Source organism: Carcharodon carcharias, chromosome 10, assembly GCF_017639515.1.
Source record: "Carcharodon carcharias isolate sCarCar2 chromosome 10, sCarCar2.pri, whole genome shotgun sequence".
Lineage (NCBI taxonomy): Eukaryota > Metazoa > Chordata > Chondrichthyes > Lamniformes > Lamnidae > Carcharodon > Carcharodon carcharias.
The window spans coordinates 556,614-577,260 of NC_054476.1; the positions used below are offsets into that span (position 1 = coordinate 556,614).

At 42.4% G+C, this 20,647-nt stretch overlaps 1 protein-coding gene across 1 annotated transcript in view; it reads left to right on the forward strand.

The window, feature by feature from the left end:
- caprin1b (cell cycle associated protein 1b) overlaps positions 1 to 20,647 on the forward strand; it is a 200,413-nt gene that overhangs the window by 131,951 nt on the left and 47,815 nt on the right. Inside the window, exons 12-13 of the mRNA XM_041197734.1 lie at positions 9,851 to 9,961; positions 10,783 to 10,932. Coding sequence (XP_041053668.1) covers positions 9,851 to 9,961; positions 10,783 to 10,932 — 261 coding nt within the window. The remainder of the gene's footprint in view (positions 1 to 9,850; positions 9,962 to 10,782; positions 10,933 to 20,647) is intronic.

The window sequence follows — 20,647 nt, forward strand, 5'->3', positions numbered from 1 at the left end:
TTATGATGCTGCTTGACAGAACTGTAATGTTGGCCTGGATTTTTTGATGTTACTGATGGCAAAACTGTCAGCATTCACCATTATTACTCCTCTGCAACTGAGAGTAAATTCTGGACTGCACATGTGCAGTTACAATGCGGAAATTCAGATGCTGCTGTGGGTGATTTACGCTTCTCCAGAGAGTGACCTATTTAGGCCCCCAAGTATGCAGTCATTAAAAATCATAACTGGAATCATTGAAATGAGATGTACCTGTTCTTTTATGCTATTAGTCTTGCTGTTTTAGAAAAAAACTTGGACAGAGTTACACCTGCTTGTATGAGGTGTACCTGGGTCTTTAACATAGGTAGTTCATAATTATGCTGTCAAAACTCTCTGGCCTTGAAAACTAATCTATATTTCTGGGATGTCAAATTTCTTCATTATGATAAATATCTACATTTTTAATCTTCCAAGGTTTGTTTGATATTTCTGTTTTCTATCATTATTCCACGTTAATACCTCAATCATATAGGCTATCAGTGGAAGGTGGATGCAGATTTCAGGTTACTATCGGATCAGCCATGATCTTATTAAATGGCGGAACAGGCTCCAGGGTCTGAATGGCCTTTTTTTTTATTTGGCCATGGGATGTGGGCATTGCTGGCTAGGTCAGCATTTATTGCCCATCCCGAGTTGCACTTGTTCAAAGGGCATTGAAGAGTCAACCCCATTGCTGTGGGTCTGGAGTCACATGTAGGCCAGACCGGTTGAAGATGGCAGATTTCCTTCGCTAAAGAACATTAGTGAACCAGATGGATTTTTGCAACAATCGACAATGGTTTCATGGCCATTGGCAGACTTTTAACTCCTGATTTTTTTGTATTGAATTAAAATTTCACCATCTGCCGTGGTGGGATTCGAACTTGGGTTGCCAGAGCTTTACACTGGGTCTCCGGAATACTAGTACAGTAAAAATACCACTATACTGCAGCCTGCCCTTTTTGTTTGTAAGTTGTTTCTCCCTCTCAAATTTAATTAAAAGTGAAGAATAATCAGTGCATTTTACTTCTGGTTGCTGTCTGTGAGAATTCTTCATGTGATTAGCTGCTTATCCTGATTAATGACATCGCTGTTGTTGGATGCCTGAAGATCTCCTTTATTAGGTGGCAAATTCAAACCAAAATCCATGACACAGAGGTGGACAGAGCAGAGCTGTAAAGGAGGTAGATGCTATCCAGGCTTTGGGGAAACGGTGTCACTAGAAGGGCTCAAAATTGATGAAGTGTTGAATGGACTGTTGGTACTTAAGGTTGACAAGGCACCGGGACCGGATGAGATGCATCCAAGGATATTGAAGGAAGTGAGAGTAGAAATTGCAGGGGCACTGGCCATAATCTTTCAGTCTTCCCTAGACTCAGGGGTGGTGACAGAGGGCTGGAGAATTGCAAACATTACACCCTTGCTCAAAAAAGGTTGTAAGAATAAGCCCAGCAGTTACAGACCGGTCAGTTCAACTTTAGCTGTGGGCAGGATTCTGGAAACAATTATTTGGGATAGAATTAATAGTCACATGGAAAAATATGGGTTGATAAGGAAGAGCCAGCATGGATTTCTAAAGGGGAAATTGTGTTTAACTAACTTGCTGGAGTTTTTTTGAAGAGGTAACAGAAAAGGTCGTTGAGGGTAATGCCGTTGATGTGGTGTACATGGACTTTGAAAAGGCATTTGACACTGTGCCACACAAATGACTAGTGAAAAAGGTTATTGCTCACGGAATAAAAGGGACAGTAGCAAAGTGGATACAAAATTGGCTGAAAAATCAGAAGCAGAGTGTAATGGTCAATGGATGTTTTTCGCTCTGGAGGAAGGTTTGTAGTGGTGTTCCCAGGGGTCGGTATTGGGACCCTTGCTTTTCCTGATACATATTAATGATCTAGATCTTGGTGTGCAGGGGACAATTTCAAAGTTTGCAGATGATACGAAGCTTGAGTGTCTTGTAAACTGCGAGGAGGACAGTGTAGAACTTCTAAAGGACATAGACAAGTTGGTGGAGTGAGCAGACAGTTGGCAGATGAAGTTCAATCTGGAGAAGTGTGGGTGATGCCTTTTGGTAGGAAGAACATGGACAGGCAATATAAAATAAGGGGTGGAATTTTGAAGGGGGTGCAGGATCAGAAAGACCTGGGCGTATAAGTATATAATCATTGAAGGTGGCAGGACAGGAGGAGAAGGCAGTTAAAAAAAGAATATAGTACCCCAAGCTTTATTAATAGGGGCATAGAGTACAAGAACAGGGAGGTTATGCTGAATTTATATAAGACCCTAGTTAGACCTTAGCTGGAATATTGTATACAGTTCTGTACACCATATTATAGGAGGGATGTGAACACATTGGAGAGAGTGCAGAAGAGGTTTACAAGAATGGCCCCAGGAGTGAGAAACTTCAGCTATGAGGATAGATGGGAGAGGTTGGGATTGTTATCCATGGAGAGAAGACTAAGAGGAGACTTGCTAGAAGTTTTCAAAATCGTGAGGGGCCTGGACAGAGTAGATAGGGAGAAACTGTTTCCACTCGTAAAAGGATCAAGAACGAGAGGGCACAAATATAGTGATTTGCAAAAGAAGCAAATATGACGTGAGAAAAAGATTTTTCACACAATGAATGGTTCAGCTCTGCAATGCGCTGCCTGGAAGTATGATGGAGACAGGTTCAATCGAGGCATTCAAGAGGGCGTTAGATGATTATTTGAATAGAAGCAAGGTGCAGGGGTATGGGGAAGAGGCAGGGCAATGGCACTAGGTCATAATGCTCATTTGGAGAACCGGTGCAGACACGATGGGCTAAATGGCCTCCTGTGTTGTGAAGATCCTGTGGTTCTATAAAGAGCGAGACTTCAAGCAGAGTGGAGCTGTAACGAGTTAGACTTCACTGAGCAAAGTGGGGCTTAAATTTAAGGAAATCGTCTTTTAATTAAAAACAAACAAAAAGTATGGTAAGGGAGCTTAGTCCTGGGTGTTGTACAGCCTGCAGCATGTGGAAATTCTTAGACAGTCCTTGTAGTCTGGATGACCACGTGGAGGAAGTGCCACCGGCTTGACCAATGTGTTTTGGAGCTTGAGCGTCAGCAGAAGTCACAGCGGAGCATCCGCGAGGCTGAGAGTCACGTGGATGGCTCGTTTTTATATGTGGTCACTCCGCAGCTTAAGGAAGTGCAGTCAGAGAGGGAATAGGTGACCACCAGTCAGAAGAATGGAGGCAGGCAGGTAATCAGGAAAGCCTGAGTGCATCTCACTCAAGAACCATTTTTCTGTGTTGGAAAACGGTGAGGGTGAAGGTTCCTCTGGAGAGTGCAGCCAGAGACAATTTCACGGCACTGTGGGTGGCTCAGCTGCACAAGGGGGGGAGGAGTAAGAGGGTAGGAACAATAGTGGGAGGGGACTCGAGTGAGGGGTGCAGACAGGCACTTCTGCAGCCATAGATGTGACTCCAGGATGCTGTTGCCTCCCTGGTGCCAGGGTCAAGGATGTCACACAATGACTGCAGAGCATTCTGAACGGAGAGGGCAAACAGTCAGAGGTCGTGGTTCGCATTGGTACCAATGACATAGGTAGAAAGAGGGATGAGATTCTGCAATAATAATTTAGGGAGCTAGTTAGATTAAAAAGCAGAACCTCAAAAGTTGTAAACTCTGGATCACTCCCTGTGCCACGTGCTAGTGAGTATAGGAATAGGAGGAAAGAGAGGCTGAAAGCGTGGCTGAAGAGATGGCACAGGAGGGAGGGCTTTAGTTTCCTGGATAACCGTGTCTGTTTCTTGCGAAACAAGTCAGACGGGTTGCACCGGAACGGGACCAACGTCCGTGCGGGGAGAGTTTGCTAGTGCTGCTGTTGGGGGTTTAAATTAATTTGGTAGGGGGTTGCGATGCAGTGTGGAGGTACAGGAGGAGGTGATGCAAAGCCAAATATAGAAGCGAAACTTGGTCTGGAAGGCAGAGCAAATATAGACCTGTTAAGGCACAAGTGAATAATGCAAGGCTAGGTTGCATTTATTTTAACGCGAAGAGTCTTACAAGTCAGGCAGATGACTTAAGGGCGTTGATTAACACGTGGGATATCGTTGCTATTACAGAGACATGGTTGAGGGAAGGGCAGGACTGGCAGTTCAATATTCCAGGGTATAGAATCTTCAGGCGTAACAGTGGTTGAGGTGGGGGGGGGTGGCATTGCACTATTGATCAAGGAGTCGATTACTGCACTAAGGAGGGATGATATCATAGAAGGTTCCTCAAAAGAGGCCATATGCGTAGAACTTAAAAACAAAAAGGGGGCAGTCACTTTGCTGGGAGTGTACTATAGGCCTCCAAATAGTCGGGGGAGATAGAGGAGCAGATATGTAGACAAATCTCCAAATTGTGTAAAAATAATAGGGGATTTCAACTTCCCCAATATTAATTGGGATAGTCTTAGTGTGAAAGGCTTAGAGGAGGTGGAATTCTTAAAGTGCACCCAGGAGAGCTTTTTTGAGCCAGCACATAAAAAGTTCTACAAGAGAAGGGCGGTACTGGACCTAATCTTAGGAAATGAAGCCGGGCAAGTGGTAGAAGTGTCAGTGGGGGAGCATTTCTGGGATAATGACCATAACTGTAAGATTTAAGGCAGTTATGTAAAAGGACAAAGATGGACTGGAAATAAAGGCCCTGAATTGGGGGGAGGTGGATTTCAATATGATAAGACAGGATCTGGCCAAAGTAGATTGGGAGCAACTACTGGTAGGAAAGTCTACATCAGGCCAGTGGGAGTCATTCAAAAAGGAAATGGAGTTCAGCGCCAACATGTTCCTGTAAAGGTGAAGGGTAGGAATAATAAGTCCAGGGAACCCTGGATGTCAAGGTAGATAGAGAATTGGATAAGGATAAAAAAAAAGGAGGCTTGTGGCAGATACAGAGGGCTGAAAACAGCAGAAGCCCCAGAGGAAAATAGAAAGTGTAGGGGGGGTGTTATGACTGTGCAGTTGATACAGTTGAGTTATTTAAAAATCCCAGAGGGTAACTTTAAACAACTGTCATAACCTATAATTTTAAGTGTTAAGTGCGGGACCTGGTCAAAACCCTTACTGAAGTCCATGTAGACTATATCAACTGCACAACCCTCATCTACACAATTAGTCACCTCATTGAAAAATTTGATCAAATTTGTTAGACATGATCTCCCCCTGATCAAGCCACGCTGACTATCCCTGATTAATTCCTGCCTCTCTTAAGTGGAGATTAATCCTGTCCTTTGGAATCTTTTCCAATAGTTTCTCAACCACTGATGTTAAGACTCACTGGCCTGTAATTACCTGGTTTATTCCTACTACCTTTCTTGAACAATGGTACCACATTCGCTGTCCTCTAGTCCTCTGGAGGATTTGAAAATTAGTGTCAGATCCCCTGCAATCTCCTCCCTTGCCTCACATAGCCTAGGATACATCTCACCTGGGCCTGGGGATTTATCCACTTTTAAGCCTGCTAAAACCGCTAATACCTCCTCCCTTTCAGTGCTAATTTGTTCAAGTATATCACATTCCCTTGCCCTGATTTGTACACCTAGATCATCCTTCTCCATAATGAACACAGATGAAAGATAATCACTTAAAACCTCGCCTACGTCCTCCAGCTCCATGCACAGATCGCCACTTTGGTCTCTAATGGACCCTACTCTTTCCCTGGTTATCCTCTTGCCCTTAATTGATAAAATGCCTTGGGATTTTCATTTATCTTGCCTGCCAGTGTTTTTTCATGCCCCCCCCTTTCGCTCTTCTAATTATTTTTTAAAGTACCCCCTGTCATGAAGCTATTAAATCACAGAATCTCTCGGTGCAGAAGAGGGTCTTCAGCCCATCAAGTCTGCACCGACACGTGAGGAACACCTGACCTACCTACCTAATCCCATTTGCCAGCATGTGGAAGGATGTGAGGCAATCTGCCTCCACCACCCTCCCAGGCAGCGCCTTCCAGACTGTCACCACCCTCTGGGTTAAAAAAAAATGTACATAATATTGGAAAATATTTTTCTTTTAAAATAGAGGTTTAGTCTCTGTGTGTGTGGCTTAATTAGATTAAAGCCAACTAGTCTGGGTGCTTTGATGTGTACTGGTTATGATATGTAAGAGAGATAGCGTGCATTTGCACTTTTTGAATAGAGCATTCAAGAAGTGGGATGAAAACTACCACCTATCTAGCAGATACCAAGCAATACTTTTATATAGCTAATAAAATTGGTACTGTAAAAGGAGTTTTATTGTTAGAAGAGACTGGTGATACAATGAGAAATTACATTCAATGAGCTGTGCAAGGTATAACTTCAGTAGTTTAGTGTGTATAGAGCAGAGGCAATGTGAGATCAAAAGCAGCCATAAGCCTTCAACTCTCTCCACAGGAACCAAAGTGGAAAGAACCTCATTTGAATTTGTAAGGCAAAAATGCTTTGCCAGGTGTCTTGTTAAGTCTATGGGTTGCTGTTGCCTTAATGGAGATTTGTTTGGGAATTTGTTAAAAGTTATGATAGTAGTAATTTATAGCCATGTGTAAATTAATAAAATGTTTCATTTAGTTTAATGTAAAACCTCGAACTGGTGGTCTGATTGCTGAGTTTAGAGCTGTAAGTCAAACATAACACTTAAAAATTATAGGTTATGACAGTTGTTTAAAGTTTCCTGCTAGGATTTTTAAATAACTCAGCTGTACCAACTGCAAGGCCCCTACACTTTCTATTTTCCTCTGGGGCTTCTGCTGTTTTCAGCCCTCTGTATCTGCCACAAGCCTTTTTTTATCCTTATCCAATCCTCTATCTACCTTGACATGCAGGGTTCCCTGGGACTTATTGGTCTACCCTTCACCTTTACAGGAACATGTTGGCCCTGAACTCTGTTTCCTTTTTGAATGACTCCCACTGGCCTGATGTAGACTTTCCTACCAGTAGTTGCTCCCAATCTACTTTGGCCAGATCCTGTCTTATCATATTGAAATCCACCTTCCCCCAATTCAGGGCCTTTATTTGCAGTCCATCTTTGTCCTTTTACATAACTGCCTTAAATCTTACAGTTATGGTCATTATCCTAGAAATGCTCCCCCACTGACACTTCTACCACTTGCCCGGCTTCATTTCCTAAGATTAGGTCCAGTACCGTCCCTTCTCTTGTAGGACATTTTATGTGTTGGCTCAAAAAAACTCTCCTGGAATGATCAAGAAGGTAAGAGCCCATAGGATCCAGGGCAATTTGGCAAATTGGATCCGAATTTGGCTTAGCGGCAGGAGGCAGAGAGTGATGGTCAAAAGTTTGTTTTTGTGACAAGTGGTGTACCACATGGATCGGTGCTGCGACCCTTGCTGTTTGTATTGTACATTCATGATTTAGACATAAATATAGGAGGTATGATTGGTAAGGTCGCAGATGACACGAAAATTGTTGGTGTTGTAAATAGTGAGGAGGAAAGCCTTAGATTACATTATGATATAGATGGGCTGGTAAGATGAGCAGAGCAGTGGCAAATGAAATTTAATCCTTAGAAATGTGAGGAGATGCATTTTGGGAGGACTAACACATTAAGGGAATAGACAATGAATGATAGGACCCTAGTAAGTACGTAGGGTCAGAGCGACTTTGGTGTACACGTCCATTGATCCCTGAAGGCAGCAGATAAGATCAGTAGATAAGGTGGTTAAGAAGGCATATGGGATACTTGCCTTTATTAGCGGAGGCATAGAATATAAGAGCAGGGAGGCTATGATGGAGCTGTATAAAATGCTAGTTAGGCCACATCTGGAGTACTGTGTGCAGTTCTGGTCGCCACACTATAGGGGGGAATGTGATTGCACTGGAGAGGGTGCAGAGGAGATTCCCCAGGATGTTGTCTGGGCTGGAGCGTTTCAGCTATGAAGAGAGACTGGATAGGCTAGGTTGTTTTCCCTAGAGCAGAGAAGGCTGAGAGGAGACCTGATAGAGGTATACAAAATTGAGGGGCATGGATAGGGCAGATAGGAAGAAACTTTTGCCCTTAGCGGAGGAGAGAGTAACCAGGGGGCATAGATTTAAGGTAAGGGGCAGGAGGTTGAGGGGATTTGAGGAAACATTTTTCACCCAGAGTGTAGTTGGAGTCTGGAACACACTGCCTGAGGGGGTGGTAGAGGCGGGAACCCTCACAACATTCAGAATTATTTAGATGAGCACTTGAAATGCCATAACATACAAGGCAATGGGTCAAGTGCTGGAAAATGGAATTAGAATAGATAGGTGCTTGGTGGCCGGCATGGACACGATGGGCTGAAGGGACTGTTTCTGTGCTGAAAAACTCTCTACGACTCACCTTTTGAGGCAACTTATTCCGAGATCAGTGGTGCACCCCATCACTTTACTACTGGCCATATGATCCAGGCCATTGCATTCAGATTTGTGCTCTTTTAATAAAAGTAGAATGCAAATGACATGGTGAAAACTTGGACAAACATGAGGATTAGAAGGCAAACATTCCAAATATTTTAAGTTTTTCTCTGCTAAACCGAATGCTGCTGAGGATTGGTGAAATAATTTATATTTCATTCTAGTTGGATAATTAAAAAACAACAAATTTGTTAAGAACTTTGAATGCATTAGCAAGAACTTACATTCAGTTATACTGCAGCAATACCTAAATGTTTGTGGTAGCAATCGAGGATTAAATTTCTATTTGTGTAATATATACAAAAGTAAGCTACAAATTAATACAGTTAAGACACATGCTTGCATCTTTTTAAGAAACAGTATTTTTACATAGTTGATGATGTACATATAGTTGGTAACCCAGAATACGTCAAAAGATTTATAATTTCAGTTGTTTTAATTTTGTCCCCTTATATTCTTTTGGATTGTAACATAATATTTAATCACATTACGATTCACTGACAGCAAAATGCCTCTTATGTGCTTCAACTTTACTGGCCAAGAATGGAAACCCTGTTTCAGGCGAAGTAATGCAAGTAAAGCTGAAACAGTGCTAAGAATTGAAGCTGATATGAACAACTTCCTCTTCCTGCCATCTGCCTGCTCTCCCTCCACCACTTACCTTTCCCCAGGATAACTTTGCTCTGTACTTCCTAGTTTTGAAACTATATGTTATTTTGTATTTTAATTCGTTTGTAATCCTTCTAACCTGCCCTGTTCAATACCTAAGCTTCTTGTGTTTAGAAAGGTTCCACAGAAAGAGCAAGGCTATAGATTATGTTTTTTAAACTTGATTTTTTTTCATTTGCACTGCCACTGTAAGGTGACCAATCTCCTTGATTCATTACGTTATATATTGAGTCATCATCTCTACTGCGGCAAGGTAGCATCTTTGATTTTTGTGATTTTACCTAAGCGCAATAATAAAAAAAAAAACACCATTATGGAGATTGAATCTACCTGCATTTACTGCTGGTAATCATACTGTACCATTTCATTATGTACATAATGTTTACATTTATTGCATTATTGTACTTCAATGCCTAAACAAGCCAATTTAGGTGCTGCAAAGATAATTCTAAAGATTCAATTGCACATTGATAAAAATTTTTAGGGGGAGTGGTTGGACAAAATGATATTAAACATATGTTGCCTTTATAGATTTTTTACTCCAAACTGTAAGTCTTTACATTACAAAATTTAATGTATTTATAATTAGGATTAGGAGAATAGACCAAGATTTTTTAGCTAGCAGAACAATTTTGTGTGCGCTTCTGTGGAAAGTTGGAAACTCATATCCATGTGTTGTAATAACAGTAGCAGAGTCTATGTACTTTCCCATTCTTCGTTGTGGTGCATTCCATAGGCACTTATGTTTTTCCCCTTTTATTTCCTTTCATCATTAAGGTACCTTTGGTATCTTCCACAAATGAACCATATACACCATCTCAGCCTATGTACCAGCCCTCCCATGTGTCAGAGCAGCGAACCCAGAAAGAATCAATGGAATCTATTCAGGTAAATGCAGCATGAGTACACCAAAATTGTACAGGAAAGCTACACGCCCTTACCACATTCATTTTATTTTTTTCAAAATTATTCACTGTTTCAAAGTACATATTTATTTAGCAACGTTAAGGACCATCCAGCTCCATCTGCTTAACTCGTAGCAAGCATGATGAAATGCCTGATGTCGTTCACCGTAAAAAGTATTATTTGGATTGCTGTTGCTAGGTGCCTTAATCGTGTCTTTAAAAAAAAATTGTCTACTACATAGAAGCAATCAGTCCCAAGGATTCATCCATTCATTTTTGTGGAATTAACTTTTTTGTCTTGTTTGTCTTGTTTCATTTCTGTTGTCTAAGCATCAGCCTTTTTTAGCCCAGGGATATTATGTTAGGAGTTATTGTCAGTTGGGAAATTCAATTATTTGATTCCTTTTTAAATTCCAAATTGTCAGCTGAACCAGAAGCATAATTTTGTATAGATTTGCATCATTATTTCAAAGATGTAGGGAAGGGAAGGGGAACTTGGTAAAATTATATCTCCTGCATCTCCTCAACTCCTAAAAAAAAGTCAATTTTTTTAATGCAGCTGCGGCTTTGTAACAAAGGTGCGTGCATGTCCATCAGGAATGTTTATTTATAAGTGCATCAGATTCTGGAATGAACAGTGGGTAGGAAATTCTTGTTTGCTATGGATGCATCTAACTGGTGCCTATTTAGAACTGTGCTAAGGCTGAATATGTTCTTGTAAAGCATTTAATAGTTGCATGTTAGTAGATTGATAGCTTTAACTTTTTTTTTGCGTTTGGTCTTCAAACTTCTGTATCTCCATAGACTGCAATGTCGCTGACCCCTGAACAGCCAGCAGCATCAACAGCGCTTCCTGTTGTTTCCCAGTCACAAGCTTTCAAAGCTCCTCCTAACAAACCCCTCCACAGCAGTGGCATAAATGTGAATGCTGCTCCATTCCAGTCAATGCAAACGGTAAGATGGCCTTTATTTTGACAGCTTTTAGCCAAATCAAACCCTTGATTAAGTTTGACCAAAAATCGAGCAGTTAGCAAAAGTGTTATAGGGTGAAATAATTGTGTATACCATCTTCATGCATTTGAACTGGTTTTCTTCTGTAGTTTCTCTTCCTTCTCCCTTTGTGCTCTGTATGAGCTCATCTTGTCCATGAAACCCATCTCCTGATCTCTTGACCCTATTGCCACTAAACTACTGACCACCCAACTTCCTTTCCTGGCTTCTATGTTATCTGACATAGTTAACAGGTTTTTTTTCCTCAAGTCTGTTTCTCTCCAAAATCTGCTGGCATCAACCACCCACCTCCTCGCCCTTCAAAAAAAAAATCAACTGTTGACTCCTCTATCCATGTAAACTACCGCCCTATCTCCAACCTTCCTTTCCTCTCAAGTCCTTCAATGTGTTGCGGCCTTTCAAATTCAAGCCCACGTGTGAATCCCTCTATTTGGATTTCTATCCCTGCAACAGTACCGAAAGAGCTCTTATCAACATCACAAATTAATCCTATTTGATTATGACAGGCAAACAATCTCCCCTTGTCCTTCTCAACCTGTCTGCGCTCTTTGACACGGTTGATCACACATCTTCCTTCAACGCATCTTCACCGTCGTCCAGTAGGTGAGATTGCACTTGATTTTCCATTTATCTATCCAATTGTAGACAGAGAATCGCCACGGTTACCTTTGGTGTCTCCAAGGATCTATCCTTAGGGCCCCCGCTCCTATTTCTCATTTACATGCTGTGCCTCAGTGATACCATCTGACAACCATGTCAGCTTCCACACCTCTGCTGGCAACACCTAGTTCTACCTCATTATCACCTCTTTCAACAGCTCCACTGTCTCTAAATTGTCAGGCTGTTTGCCCAACATCCTGAATGTACTGGATCAGTAGAAATTTCACCCAGTTAAATATCAGCAAGTTTGAAGCCATTGTCTTTTGTCTTTGCCACAGACTCAGTTCCTTGCAACCAATTCCAGCTCTCTTTGGCACTACCTGAGGCTGAACAAAACTGTTCACAACCTCAGTGTCATCATAATTGACCCCAAGGTGAGCTTTCAACCACTGTTACGATCTCTGTGGAGACATGAGAGAACTAAACATCCAAAGGGAAAAATCTGAGTCAGAGTCTTGGAGGTCTACAGCACAGAAAAAGGCCCTTTGGCCCATCGAGTCTGCACCGGTCAAATAAGTACCTCACTATTCTAATCCCATTTTCCAGCATTAGGCCCATAGCCTTGTATGCCATGGCGTCGCAAGTGCACATCCAAATACTTCTTAAAAGTTATGAGGGTTTCTGCCTCTACCACCCTTTCAGGCAGTGAGTTCCAGATTCCCACCACCCTCTGGGTGAAAAAATTCTTCCTCACACCCCCTCTAAACCTCCTGCCCCTTACCCCTTAAATCTATGCCCCCTGGTTATTGAAGTAAAAGTTCCTTCCTGTCTACCCTACCTATGCCCCTCATAATTTTGTACACCTCAATCCGGTCCCCCCTCAATCTTCCCTGCTCTAGGGAAAATAACCCCAGTTTATCCAATCTCTCCTCATAACTAAAACTCTACAGCCCAGGCACCATCCTGGTAAATCTCTGCACTCTCTCTAGTGCAATCACATCCTTCCTATAATGCAGATTCCAGAACTGCAAGCAATACTGTAGCTATGGCCTAAACAGCATTTTATACAGTTCCAGCATAACCTCCCTGCTCTTATATTCTATGCCTCGGCTAATAAAGGCAAGTATCCCATATGCCTTTTTAACCACCTTATATACCTGTCCCGCTACCTTAAGGGACCAGTGGACACGCATACCAAAGTCCCTCTGATCCTCGATACTTCCCAGGGTCCTACCATTCACCGTGTATTCCCATGCCTTGTATCACCTCACACTTATCCGGATTAAATTCCATTTGCTTCTGATCAGCCCATCTGACCAGCCCAACCATATCCTCCTGTAATCTAAGGCTATTCCCCTCATTATTTACCATCCCACCAATTTTTGTGTCATCTGTGAACTTACTGATCAACCCTCCTATGTTCAAGTCTAAATCGTTTATATATACCACAAACAGCAAGGGAGCCAAAACAGATCCCTGTGGAACCCCACTGGACACAGGCATCCAGTCACAAAAACACCCCTCTTTGATGGACAAGATTTCACTTTTTATAACTTTTATTGCAGGAATCAAACCAAAATCAACATAAATTAACAGGACAATTTGTGTTCTGTAGAAACTATACCACTTACATTCTTTAGCTAATATAACAAAGGCAAGTCTCAGATTTCTCAGGTAATCCTTTAAGCATATATGACATTAATCTCAGCCACAAAGTCCCTCAAAAAACAGTTCTTCCCAGGTAGGGTTTCGGGTCTTTATTCATGATAGGGTTACTTTGATGCAGCTTTACCCTCCCAGAGTTCCAACAGTACAATGTCCACCAAAAGGCACACTTTCTGGATTCTTCATTGCTGCTGGAATAAGCCTTTTTGGCCTCCTCCTCCAGCTGTGCCACAACTTTCTCCCTTGGCTGTCTTAGACTCTCAGATTCACAATCTCTGGGATTAACAATCCTGTCCTTCTGCTGAAAAACTGCACTTCTCAAGAGCCTTGCCTGTTCTGACCACTGGCTGAAATTTGACCTCTGTGCTTCCTTTATTCACACCAATTAGCTTCTGTTTCCCAGCAACCCAAGCCACAAGTTGGTTTCTCAGAAGGGGAGGTGGTGGCGTAGTGGTATTGTCACTGGTCTAGTAATCCAGAGACCCAGGGTAATGCTCTGTGGATCCTGGTTCGAATCCCACCATGTTAGATACTGAAATTTGAACTCAATAAAAATCTGGAATTAAACCTGGCCTACATGTGACTCCAGATCGACAGCAATGTGGTTGACTCTTAACTGCCCTCTGAAATGACCGAGCAAGCCATTCAGTTGTATCAAACTGCTACAAAGTCTTAAAGGAATGAAACCGTACTGAACACCCGGACCTAGGCACCAGAAACAACAATGGTAAACTCAGCCCTGTCGACCTTGCAAAGTCATCTTGGGGCTAGAGCCAAAATTGGGAATGCTCTCTCACAGACTGGTCAGCAACAGCCTGACATAGTGTTGTGCGGCACTACCAGCGTGCTAGATGGGATAGAGTTTTGATCAAACAGATCTAGCAAATCAAGACAAGGCTGTGGGCCATCAGCAGCAGCAGAATTGTACTCGACCATAGCCTGTAACCTTGTGGCCCAGCATATCCCCCACTTTACCATTACCGCTAAGCCAGGGGATCAACCCTGGTTCAATGGAGAATGCAAGAGTGCATACCTAAAAATGAAGTGGCAACCTGGGGAAGCTGCAACACAAGCTGTTTGGCACGCAAGTAGTCCTAAGCGCAAGCAATAGACCAGAGCAAAGCGATCCCACAACCAACTGATTGGATCCAAGCTCTGCAAGGGAGGTGGTGGCATAGTGGCATTGTCACTGGACTAGTAACCATCGAAACAAGAGCAGGAGTACGCCATTCGGCCCTTTGAGCCTGCTCAGTTATTCAGTATGATCATAGCTGATCCTCTATCTCAATGTATATTCCATCTTTCTCTCTATAACCCTTGATGCCCCTAATATCCAAAAAATTATCAATTTCTTTCTTGAATATACTCAGTGACCCGGCCTCCACAGCCTTCTGAGCGAAGAAAAGTTTTCATCATCTCAGTCCAAAATGGCCCATATCCTGAGACTGTGGCCCCTGGTTCTAGACTCCCCAACCAGGGGAAACATCCTCCCTGCATCCAGTCTGTCTAGCCCTGTTAGAATTTTATACATTTCAGTCAGATCCCCTCTCATTCTTCTAAACTCTAGTGAATACAGGCCCAGTTGAACCAACCTCTCCTCACACAACAGTCCTGCCATTCCAGGTATCAGCCTAGAGAACCTTTGCTGCACTCCCTCTATGGCAAGCATATCCTTTCTTAGGTAGGGAGACTATAACTGCACGCAATACCCCAGGTGTGGTCTCATCAAGGCCCTATATAACTGCAGTAAGACATCCCTACTTCTGAACTCTCATCCTCTTGCAATGAAGGCCAACATCCCATTTGCCTTCCTAATTGCTTGCTGCACCGGCCTGTTTACTTTCCTTGACTGGTGCACAAGGACACCCAGATCCCTTTGTATATCCACATTTCCCTATATATCGCCATTTAAATAACACTCTGCCTTTTCTGTTTTTCACTCCGAAGCGTATAATTTCACATTTATTCTGCCATGTGTTTGCCCACACACACAACTTATCTAAATCACCCTGAAGCCTCCTTGCATCCTCCCCACAATTCGCAACCCCGTCCAGTTTTGTGTCGTCTGCAAGCTTGGAAATGTTGCATTTGGTTCCCTCATCCAAGTCATTTATATATATCATGAATAGCTGGGGCCCAAGCACTGATCCTTGCGGTTCATCACTAGTCACTGCCTGCCACCCGGAAAAAGACTAATTTATTCCCACTCTCTTTCTGGCCTGTCAACCAAATCTCAATCTGTTTCAGTATATTACCCCTGATCCCATGTGCTTTAATTTTGCCCAGTAGCCTCTTATGTAGGACCTTATCAAAAGCCTTCTTGAAATCCAAATACACCACGTCCACTGGTTCTACTAGTGACATCCTCAAAAAACTCCAGATTAAACATGGTTTCCCTTTCATAAACCCATGCTGACTTTGTCTAATCCTGTTAATTCTTTCCAAGTGTTCTGTTACCACGTCTTTTATAATAGAAATAAAAATACCTGGAAAAACTCAGCAGGTCTGACAGCATCTGCGGAGAGGAACACAGTTAACGTTTCGAGTCCGTATGACTCTTCAGCAGAACTAAGAAAAAATAGAAAAGAGTGAAATATGAGCTGGTTTAAGGTGGTGGGGGGGCATTGTGGACAGGTAGAGCTGGATAGAGGGCCAGTGATAGGTGGAGGTAGCCAAAAAATGCCTTAGTCAAAAGGACAAAGAGGTTGAAGGTGGTGATATTATCTAAGGTGCTAATAGGTGACATTAAGGGTAGAAAGTAGGATGAGCGAGGTACAGTGGAGTGTGGGGTGGAGGGAAGGGATTGAAATAGGCTAAAAGGTAGTGATAAAACAATGGATGGAAATACATTTAAAAATAATGGGAAAAAAATGGGGAAAAGCAAAATCTACATAAATTATTGGAAAAAAGGGGGATCGGAAAGGGGGTGGGGATGGAGAGGAGAGTTCATGATCTAAAATTGTTGAACTCAATATTCACTCCGGAAGGCTGTAAAGTGCCTAGTCAGAAGATGAGGTGCTGTTCCTCCAGTTTGCGTTGAGCTTCACTGGAACAACGCTGCATAGTGTAGTGGTATTGCCGCTGGACTAGTGATCCAGAGACCCAGGGTAATGCTTCCGAACCTGGCACCCGGGTTCGAATCCCGCCAAGGCAGATGGTGGAATTTGAATTCAATAAAAAGTCTGATGTTGACTATGAAGCCATTGTTGACTGTTGTAAAAAAAAAAAAAACCCATCTGGTTCACTAATGTCCTTTAGGGAAGGAAATCTGCTCTCCTTACCTGGCCTGGCCTACATGTGACTCCATATGGTTAACTCTTAATTCCCTTGTTCGGAGGGCACTTAGGGTATGGCAATAAATGCTGGCCTAGCCAGCGACGTCCCCATTCCCATGAATGAATAAAAAAGAAAAAATTTCAGAGACCCAGGGTAATGCTCTAGGGACCTAGTTTCAAATCCCACCGTGGCAGATAGTGAAATTCGAATTCAATAAAAAAAAATCTGGAATTAAATCTGATGATGACTTACAAAATCATTGCCAATTGTCATAAAAAACCCATCTGGTTCACTAATGTCCTTTAGGGAAGGAAATCTGCTATCCTTAATTGGCCTCATGTGACTTCAGATGCTCAGCAATGTGACTGTCTCTTAAATGCCTCCCGAATAATTAGGGATGGATAATAAATGATGGCTTAGCCAATGACGCCTACATCCCTAGAATGAATAAATAAAAGTCCTGCCACACCCCAGTTGTGAAAGGTGGTGGACAATTAAACAACTCATTGGAGAAAGGAGGATCCACAGATACCCCCATCCTCAATGGGGAAGCCTAGCACATCAGTGTAAAAGAGAAGGCATTCGCAACAATCTTCAGCCAGCAATGCCAAGTGGATGATCTATCTCTGCCTCCTCCAAAGGTCCCCAGCATCACGGATGCCAGTCTTCAGCCAATTCCATTCACTCCGTGTGATATCGATAAATGCTGAAGGCACTGGTTACTGCAAATTCTATGGGCTCTGATAATTTTCTGGAAATAGTACTGAAGCGGGTTGTGAGGAGCTGTAGTCGAGGTAGCTGTGGGAGTCGGTGGGTTTGTAATGGATATTGGTGGACAGTCTATCACCAGAGATTGAGACAGAGAGGTCAAGGAAGGGAAGGGAAGTGTCAGAGATGGACCACGTGAAAATGATGGAGGGGTGGAGATTGGAAGCAAAATTAATAAATTTTTCCAAGTCCCGACGAGAGCATGAAGCAGCGCCGAAGTAATCATCGATGTACCGGAGAAAGAGTTGTGGAAGGGGGCCGGAGTAGGACTGGAACAAGGAATGTTCCACATACCCCATAAAGAGACAGGCATAGCTGGGGCCCAAGTTGTGTTGTATAAATCATCCACCTAAATGATTGAATTTTGATATTTATGCATGTAGCCGAATCTCAACCAGAATGAAATTTGAAAATGGCAGTTCCTTAAATCTCTGCTAAATAAGAAATTCCATGTAATACAACAATGCTAATTATAAGGTAAAAGCAAAGTACTGCGGATGCTGGAAATCTAGAACAAAAACAAAAATACTGGAAAAACTCAGCAGGTGAGAGCAATACTTCTTCAAGTGAATACTTCTTCAAGATCCCTTGAAGAGAGGTGGCAGTCAATTAAACACTCCTTTCAAATGAAGCAGCGGTTTACTTGCACTTCCCTCAATTTAGTCCACTTCATTCGTTGCTCCCAATGCGGTTTCCTCTACATTGGAGAGATCAAACGCAGACTGGGTGACCGCTTCGCGGAACACCTTCAGTCTGTCCGCAAGCATGACCCAGACCTCCCCGTCGCTTGCCATTTCAACACGCCACCCTGCTCTCATGCCCACATGTCCGTCCTTGGCCTGCTGCAATGTTCCTGTGAAGCTTAATGCAAACTGGAGGAACAGCACCTCATCTTCCAACTAGGCACTTTGAGTTCAACAATTTCAGATCATGAGCTCTCTCCTCCATCCCCACCCCCTTTCCAATCCCCCCTTTTCCAATAATTTATATTTTTTTTACAAATATATTTTTCTCTTCCCACCTATTTTTAAACTTACTTCAGTCTATTGTTTCATCTCCACCTTTTAGTCCATTTCGATCCCTTCCCCCCACCCCACCCCCACTATGGCCATTTGCCACTAGCTTGTCCTGCTTGCTACCCTTAATGTCCCCATTCGTACATTCCTTAGATAATATCACCACCATCAACACCCTTTTGTCTATGACATCTTTGGCAATCTCTTCTCTGCCTCCACCTATCACTGGTTCCCTGTTGAGCTCTAGCTGTCCCACCCCCCTTTACTAGTTTATATTTCACCTCGTTTCTCTATTTCCTTCCTAATTATAAGCTGTTGAGCTTGTGAGTCTTTAGCTGGATGTACGATCCACATGTTATTAGGAAGAACAGGACAAAATACCAGCACTGTAAAGGAACTTGCAAATGCGAAATACATTGGTAAATTTAATGTAGGTAATGAAATAGTAATAGAGAGAATAACAGGGCTTAAGATGACATCTTGGGATTTAATGGTTTTCACCATTATTACTATTAAAGGAAATAGATGAGAAAATGCAGTTGCAACTTTTCACAGCTATTCTGCTGTAAGGAGTCTTGGACATACCCTATCTGGAGTGGTGCATAAGTTTCTGGGCAGCAAGCCTCAAGAAAAATGTATAATTCTTACAGAAGAGTGGGATGTGGCGGATAAGGTAGGGATTTAATTGACAAAGAATGGGTCAGGCTAATGGAGGAAGAATGAGGCGAAACTGAGCTTAGATAAATAATTTAAAAGAAAGGTGCGGAATAGGGCAAGGTGCTCAAAGTGGATGGAGGAGGAAATTCCTGTCTGTTTTCTGCCTTCCGTTTCCAGCTTTGCTTCTCTCATGAGATAAAATGGAATAGGAGCTGGAGTAGGCCATTCAGACCCTCAAGCCTGCTCCACTTTCAATAAGATAATGACTGATTTGATTGTGGCCTCAACTCTACTTTCCTGCCTGTCCCCCTATAACCCATGTTGCCATTGTCAATCAAAAATCTGTCTAACTCAGCCTTGAATATGGTTAATGGCCCGGCCTTCATTGTTCATTGGGAAGAGAATTCTAAAGTCTAACCACCCTCAGAGTAGAATTCCTCCTCATTTCTATCATAAATTGGAGACCCCTTATTTTTAACCTACGCCCCCTAGTTCTAGATTCTCTTACAAGAGGAAACATCCTCACAGCATCTCTCCTGTTGAGCCCCTCAGAATCTTATGTTTCAGTAAGATTACCCCGCATTCTTCTAAACCCCAATGAGTATAGACCCGCTCTGCTCAACCTTTCTTCATAACCTTCATTCCAAGAATCAGCATAGTGAACCTTCTCCAAACTGCTTCCAATGCAAGTATATTCCTCATTATGTAAGAAGACAAAACTGTACATGGCACTTTAGATGCAGGCTCAGCAATGCCCTGTACAGTTATAATAAGACGTTCCTACACTTTTGCTCCTTTGTCCTTGCAATAAAGGCCAAATAATCATTTGGACTTCCTAATTACTTGCTGTACCTTCAAACCAATGTTTTTTGATACATGTACGAAGATCCCTTTGTGTACTGCTCAGCCTCTTTCCACTTGAAATGCTGCTTTTCTATCCTTTCTGCTAAAGTTGACAACTTCAAATTTTCCCACATTGTACTCCGTTTGCCAAATTTTTGCCCACTCACTTAACCTAGCTACCATTGTATACTCCTCACAACTTGCTCTCCAATCCATCTTTGAATCATCAGCAACTTTGGCTACAATGTGGTTGATCCCTCCGTCCAAATCATGAATGCAGATCAGAAATAGTTGAGGCCTAGCACTGATCCCTGTGGCACTCTACCAGTTACAGTTTGCCAAATTGAAAATGACCCATTTATCCCAACTCTGTTTCCGTTAGCTAGCAAACCCTCTTTCCATGCTAATATATCACCTCCAACACCATGAGCTGATACCTTGTGCAGTAAACTTTTATGTGGCATCTTATCGAATGCCTTTTGGAAATCCAAGTATACTACACCTTGTTTGTTTCTCTTTATCCACCCTGCTTGTTAAATCATCAGAAGAACTCTAATTAATTTGTCAAACATGATTTCCCTTTCACAATACCATGTTGGCACTGCTTATTATGATTTTTTTAAATGTCCTATTACCTCCTTAATAATGGATTCTAGCATTTTCCCTATGACAAAGGTTAGGCTAACTAGCCTAGTTTCCTGCTTTCTGTCCGTTGTCGTCTCCTCCTCGAATAGAGATGTTATATTTGTGGATTTTCAATCTGCTGGGTCCTTGATTGAATCTTGGAAGATTGCAACCAATGCATCCAGTATCTATGCACCCACTTCTTTTAA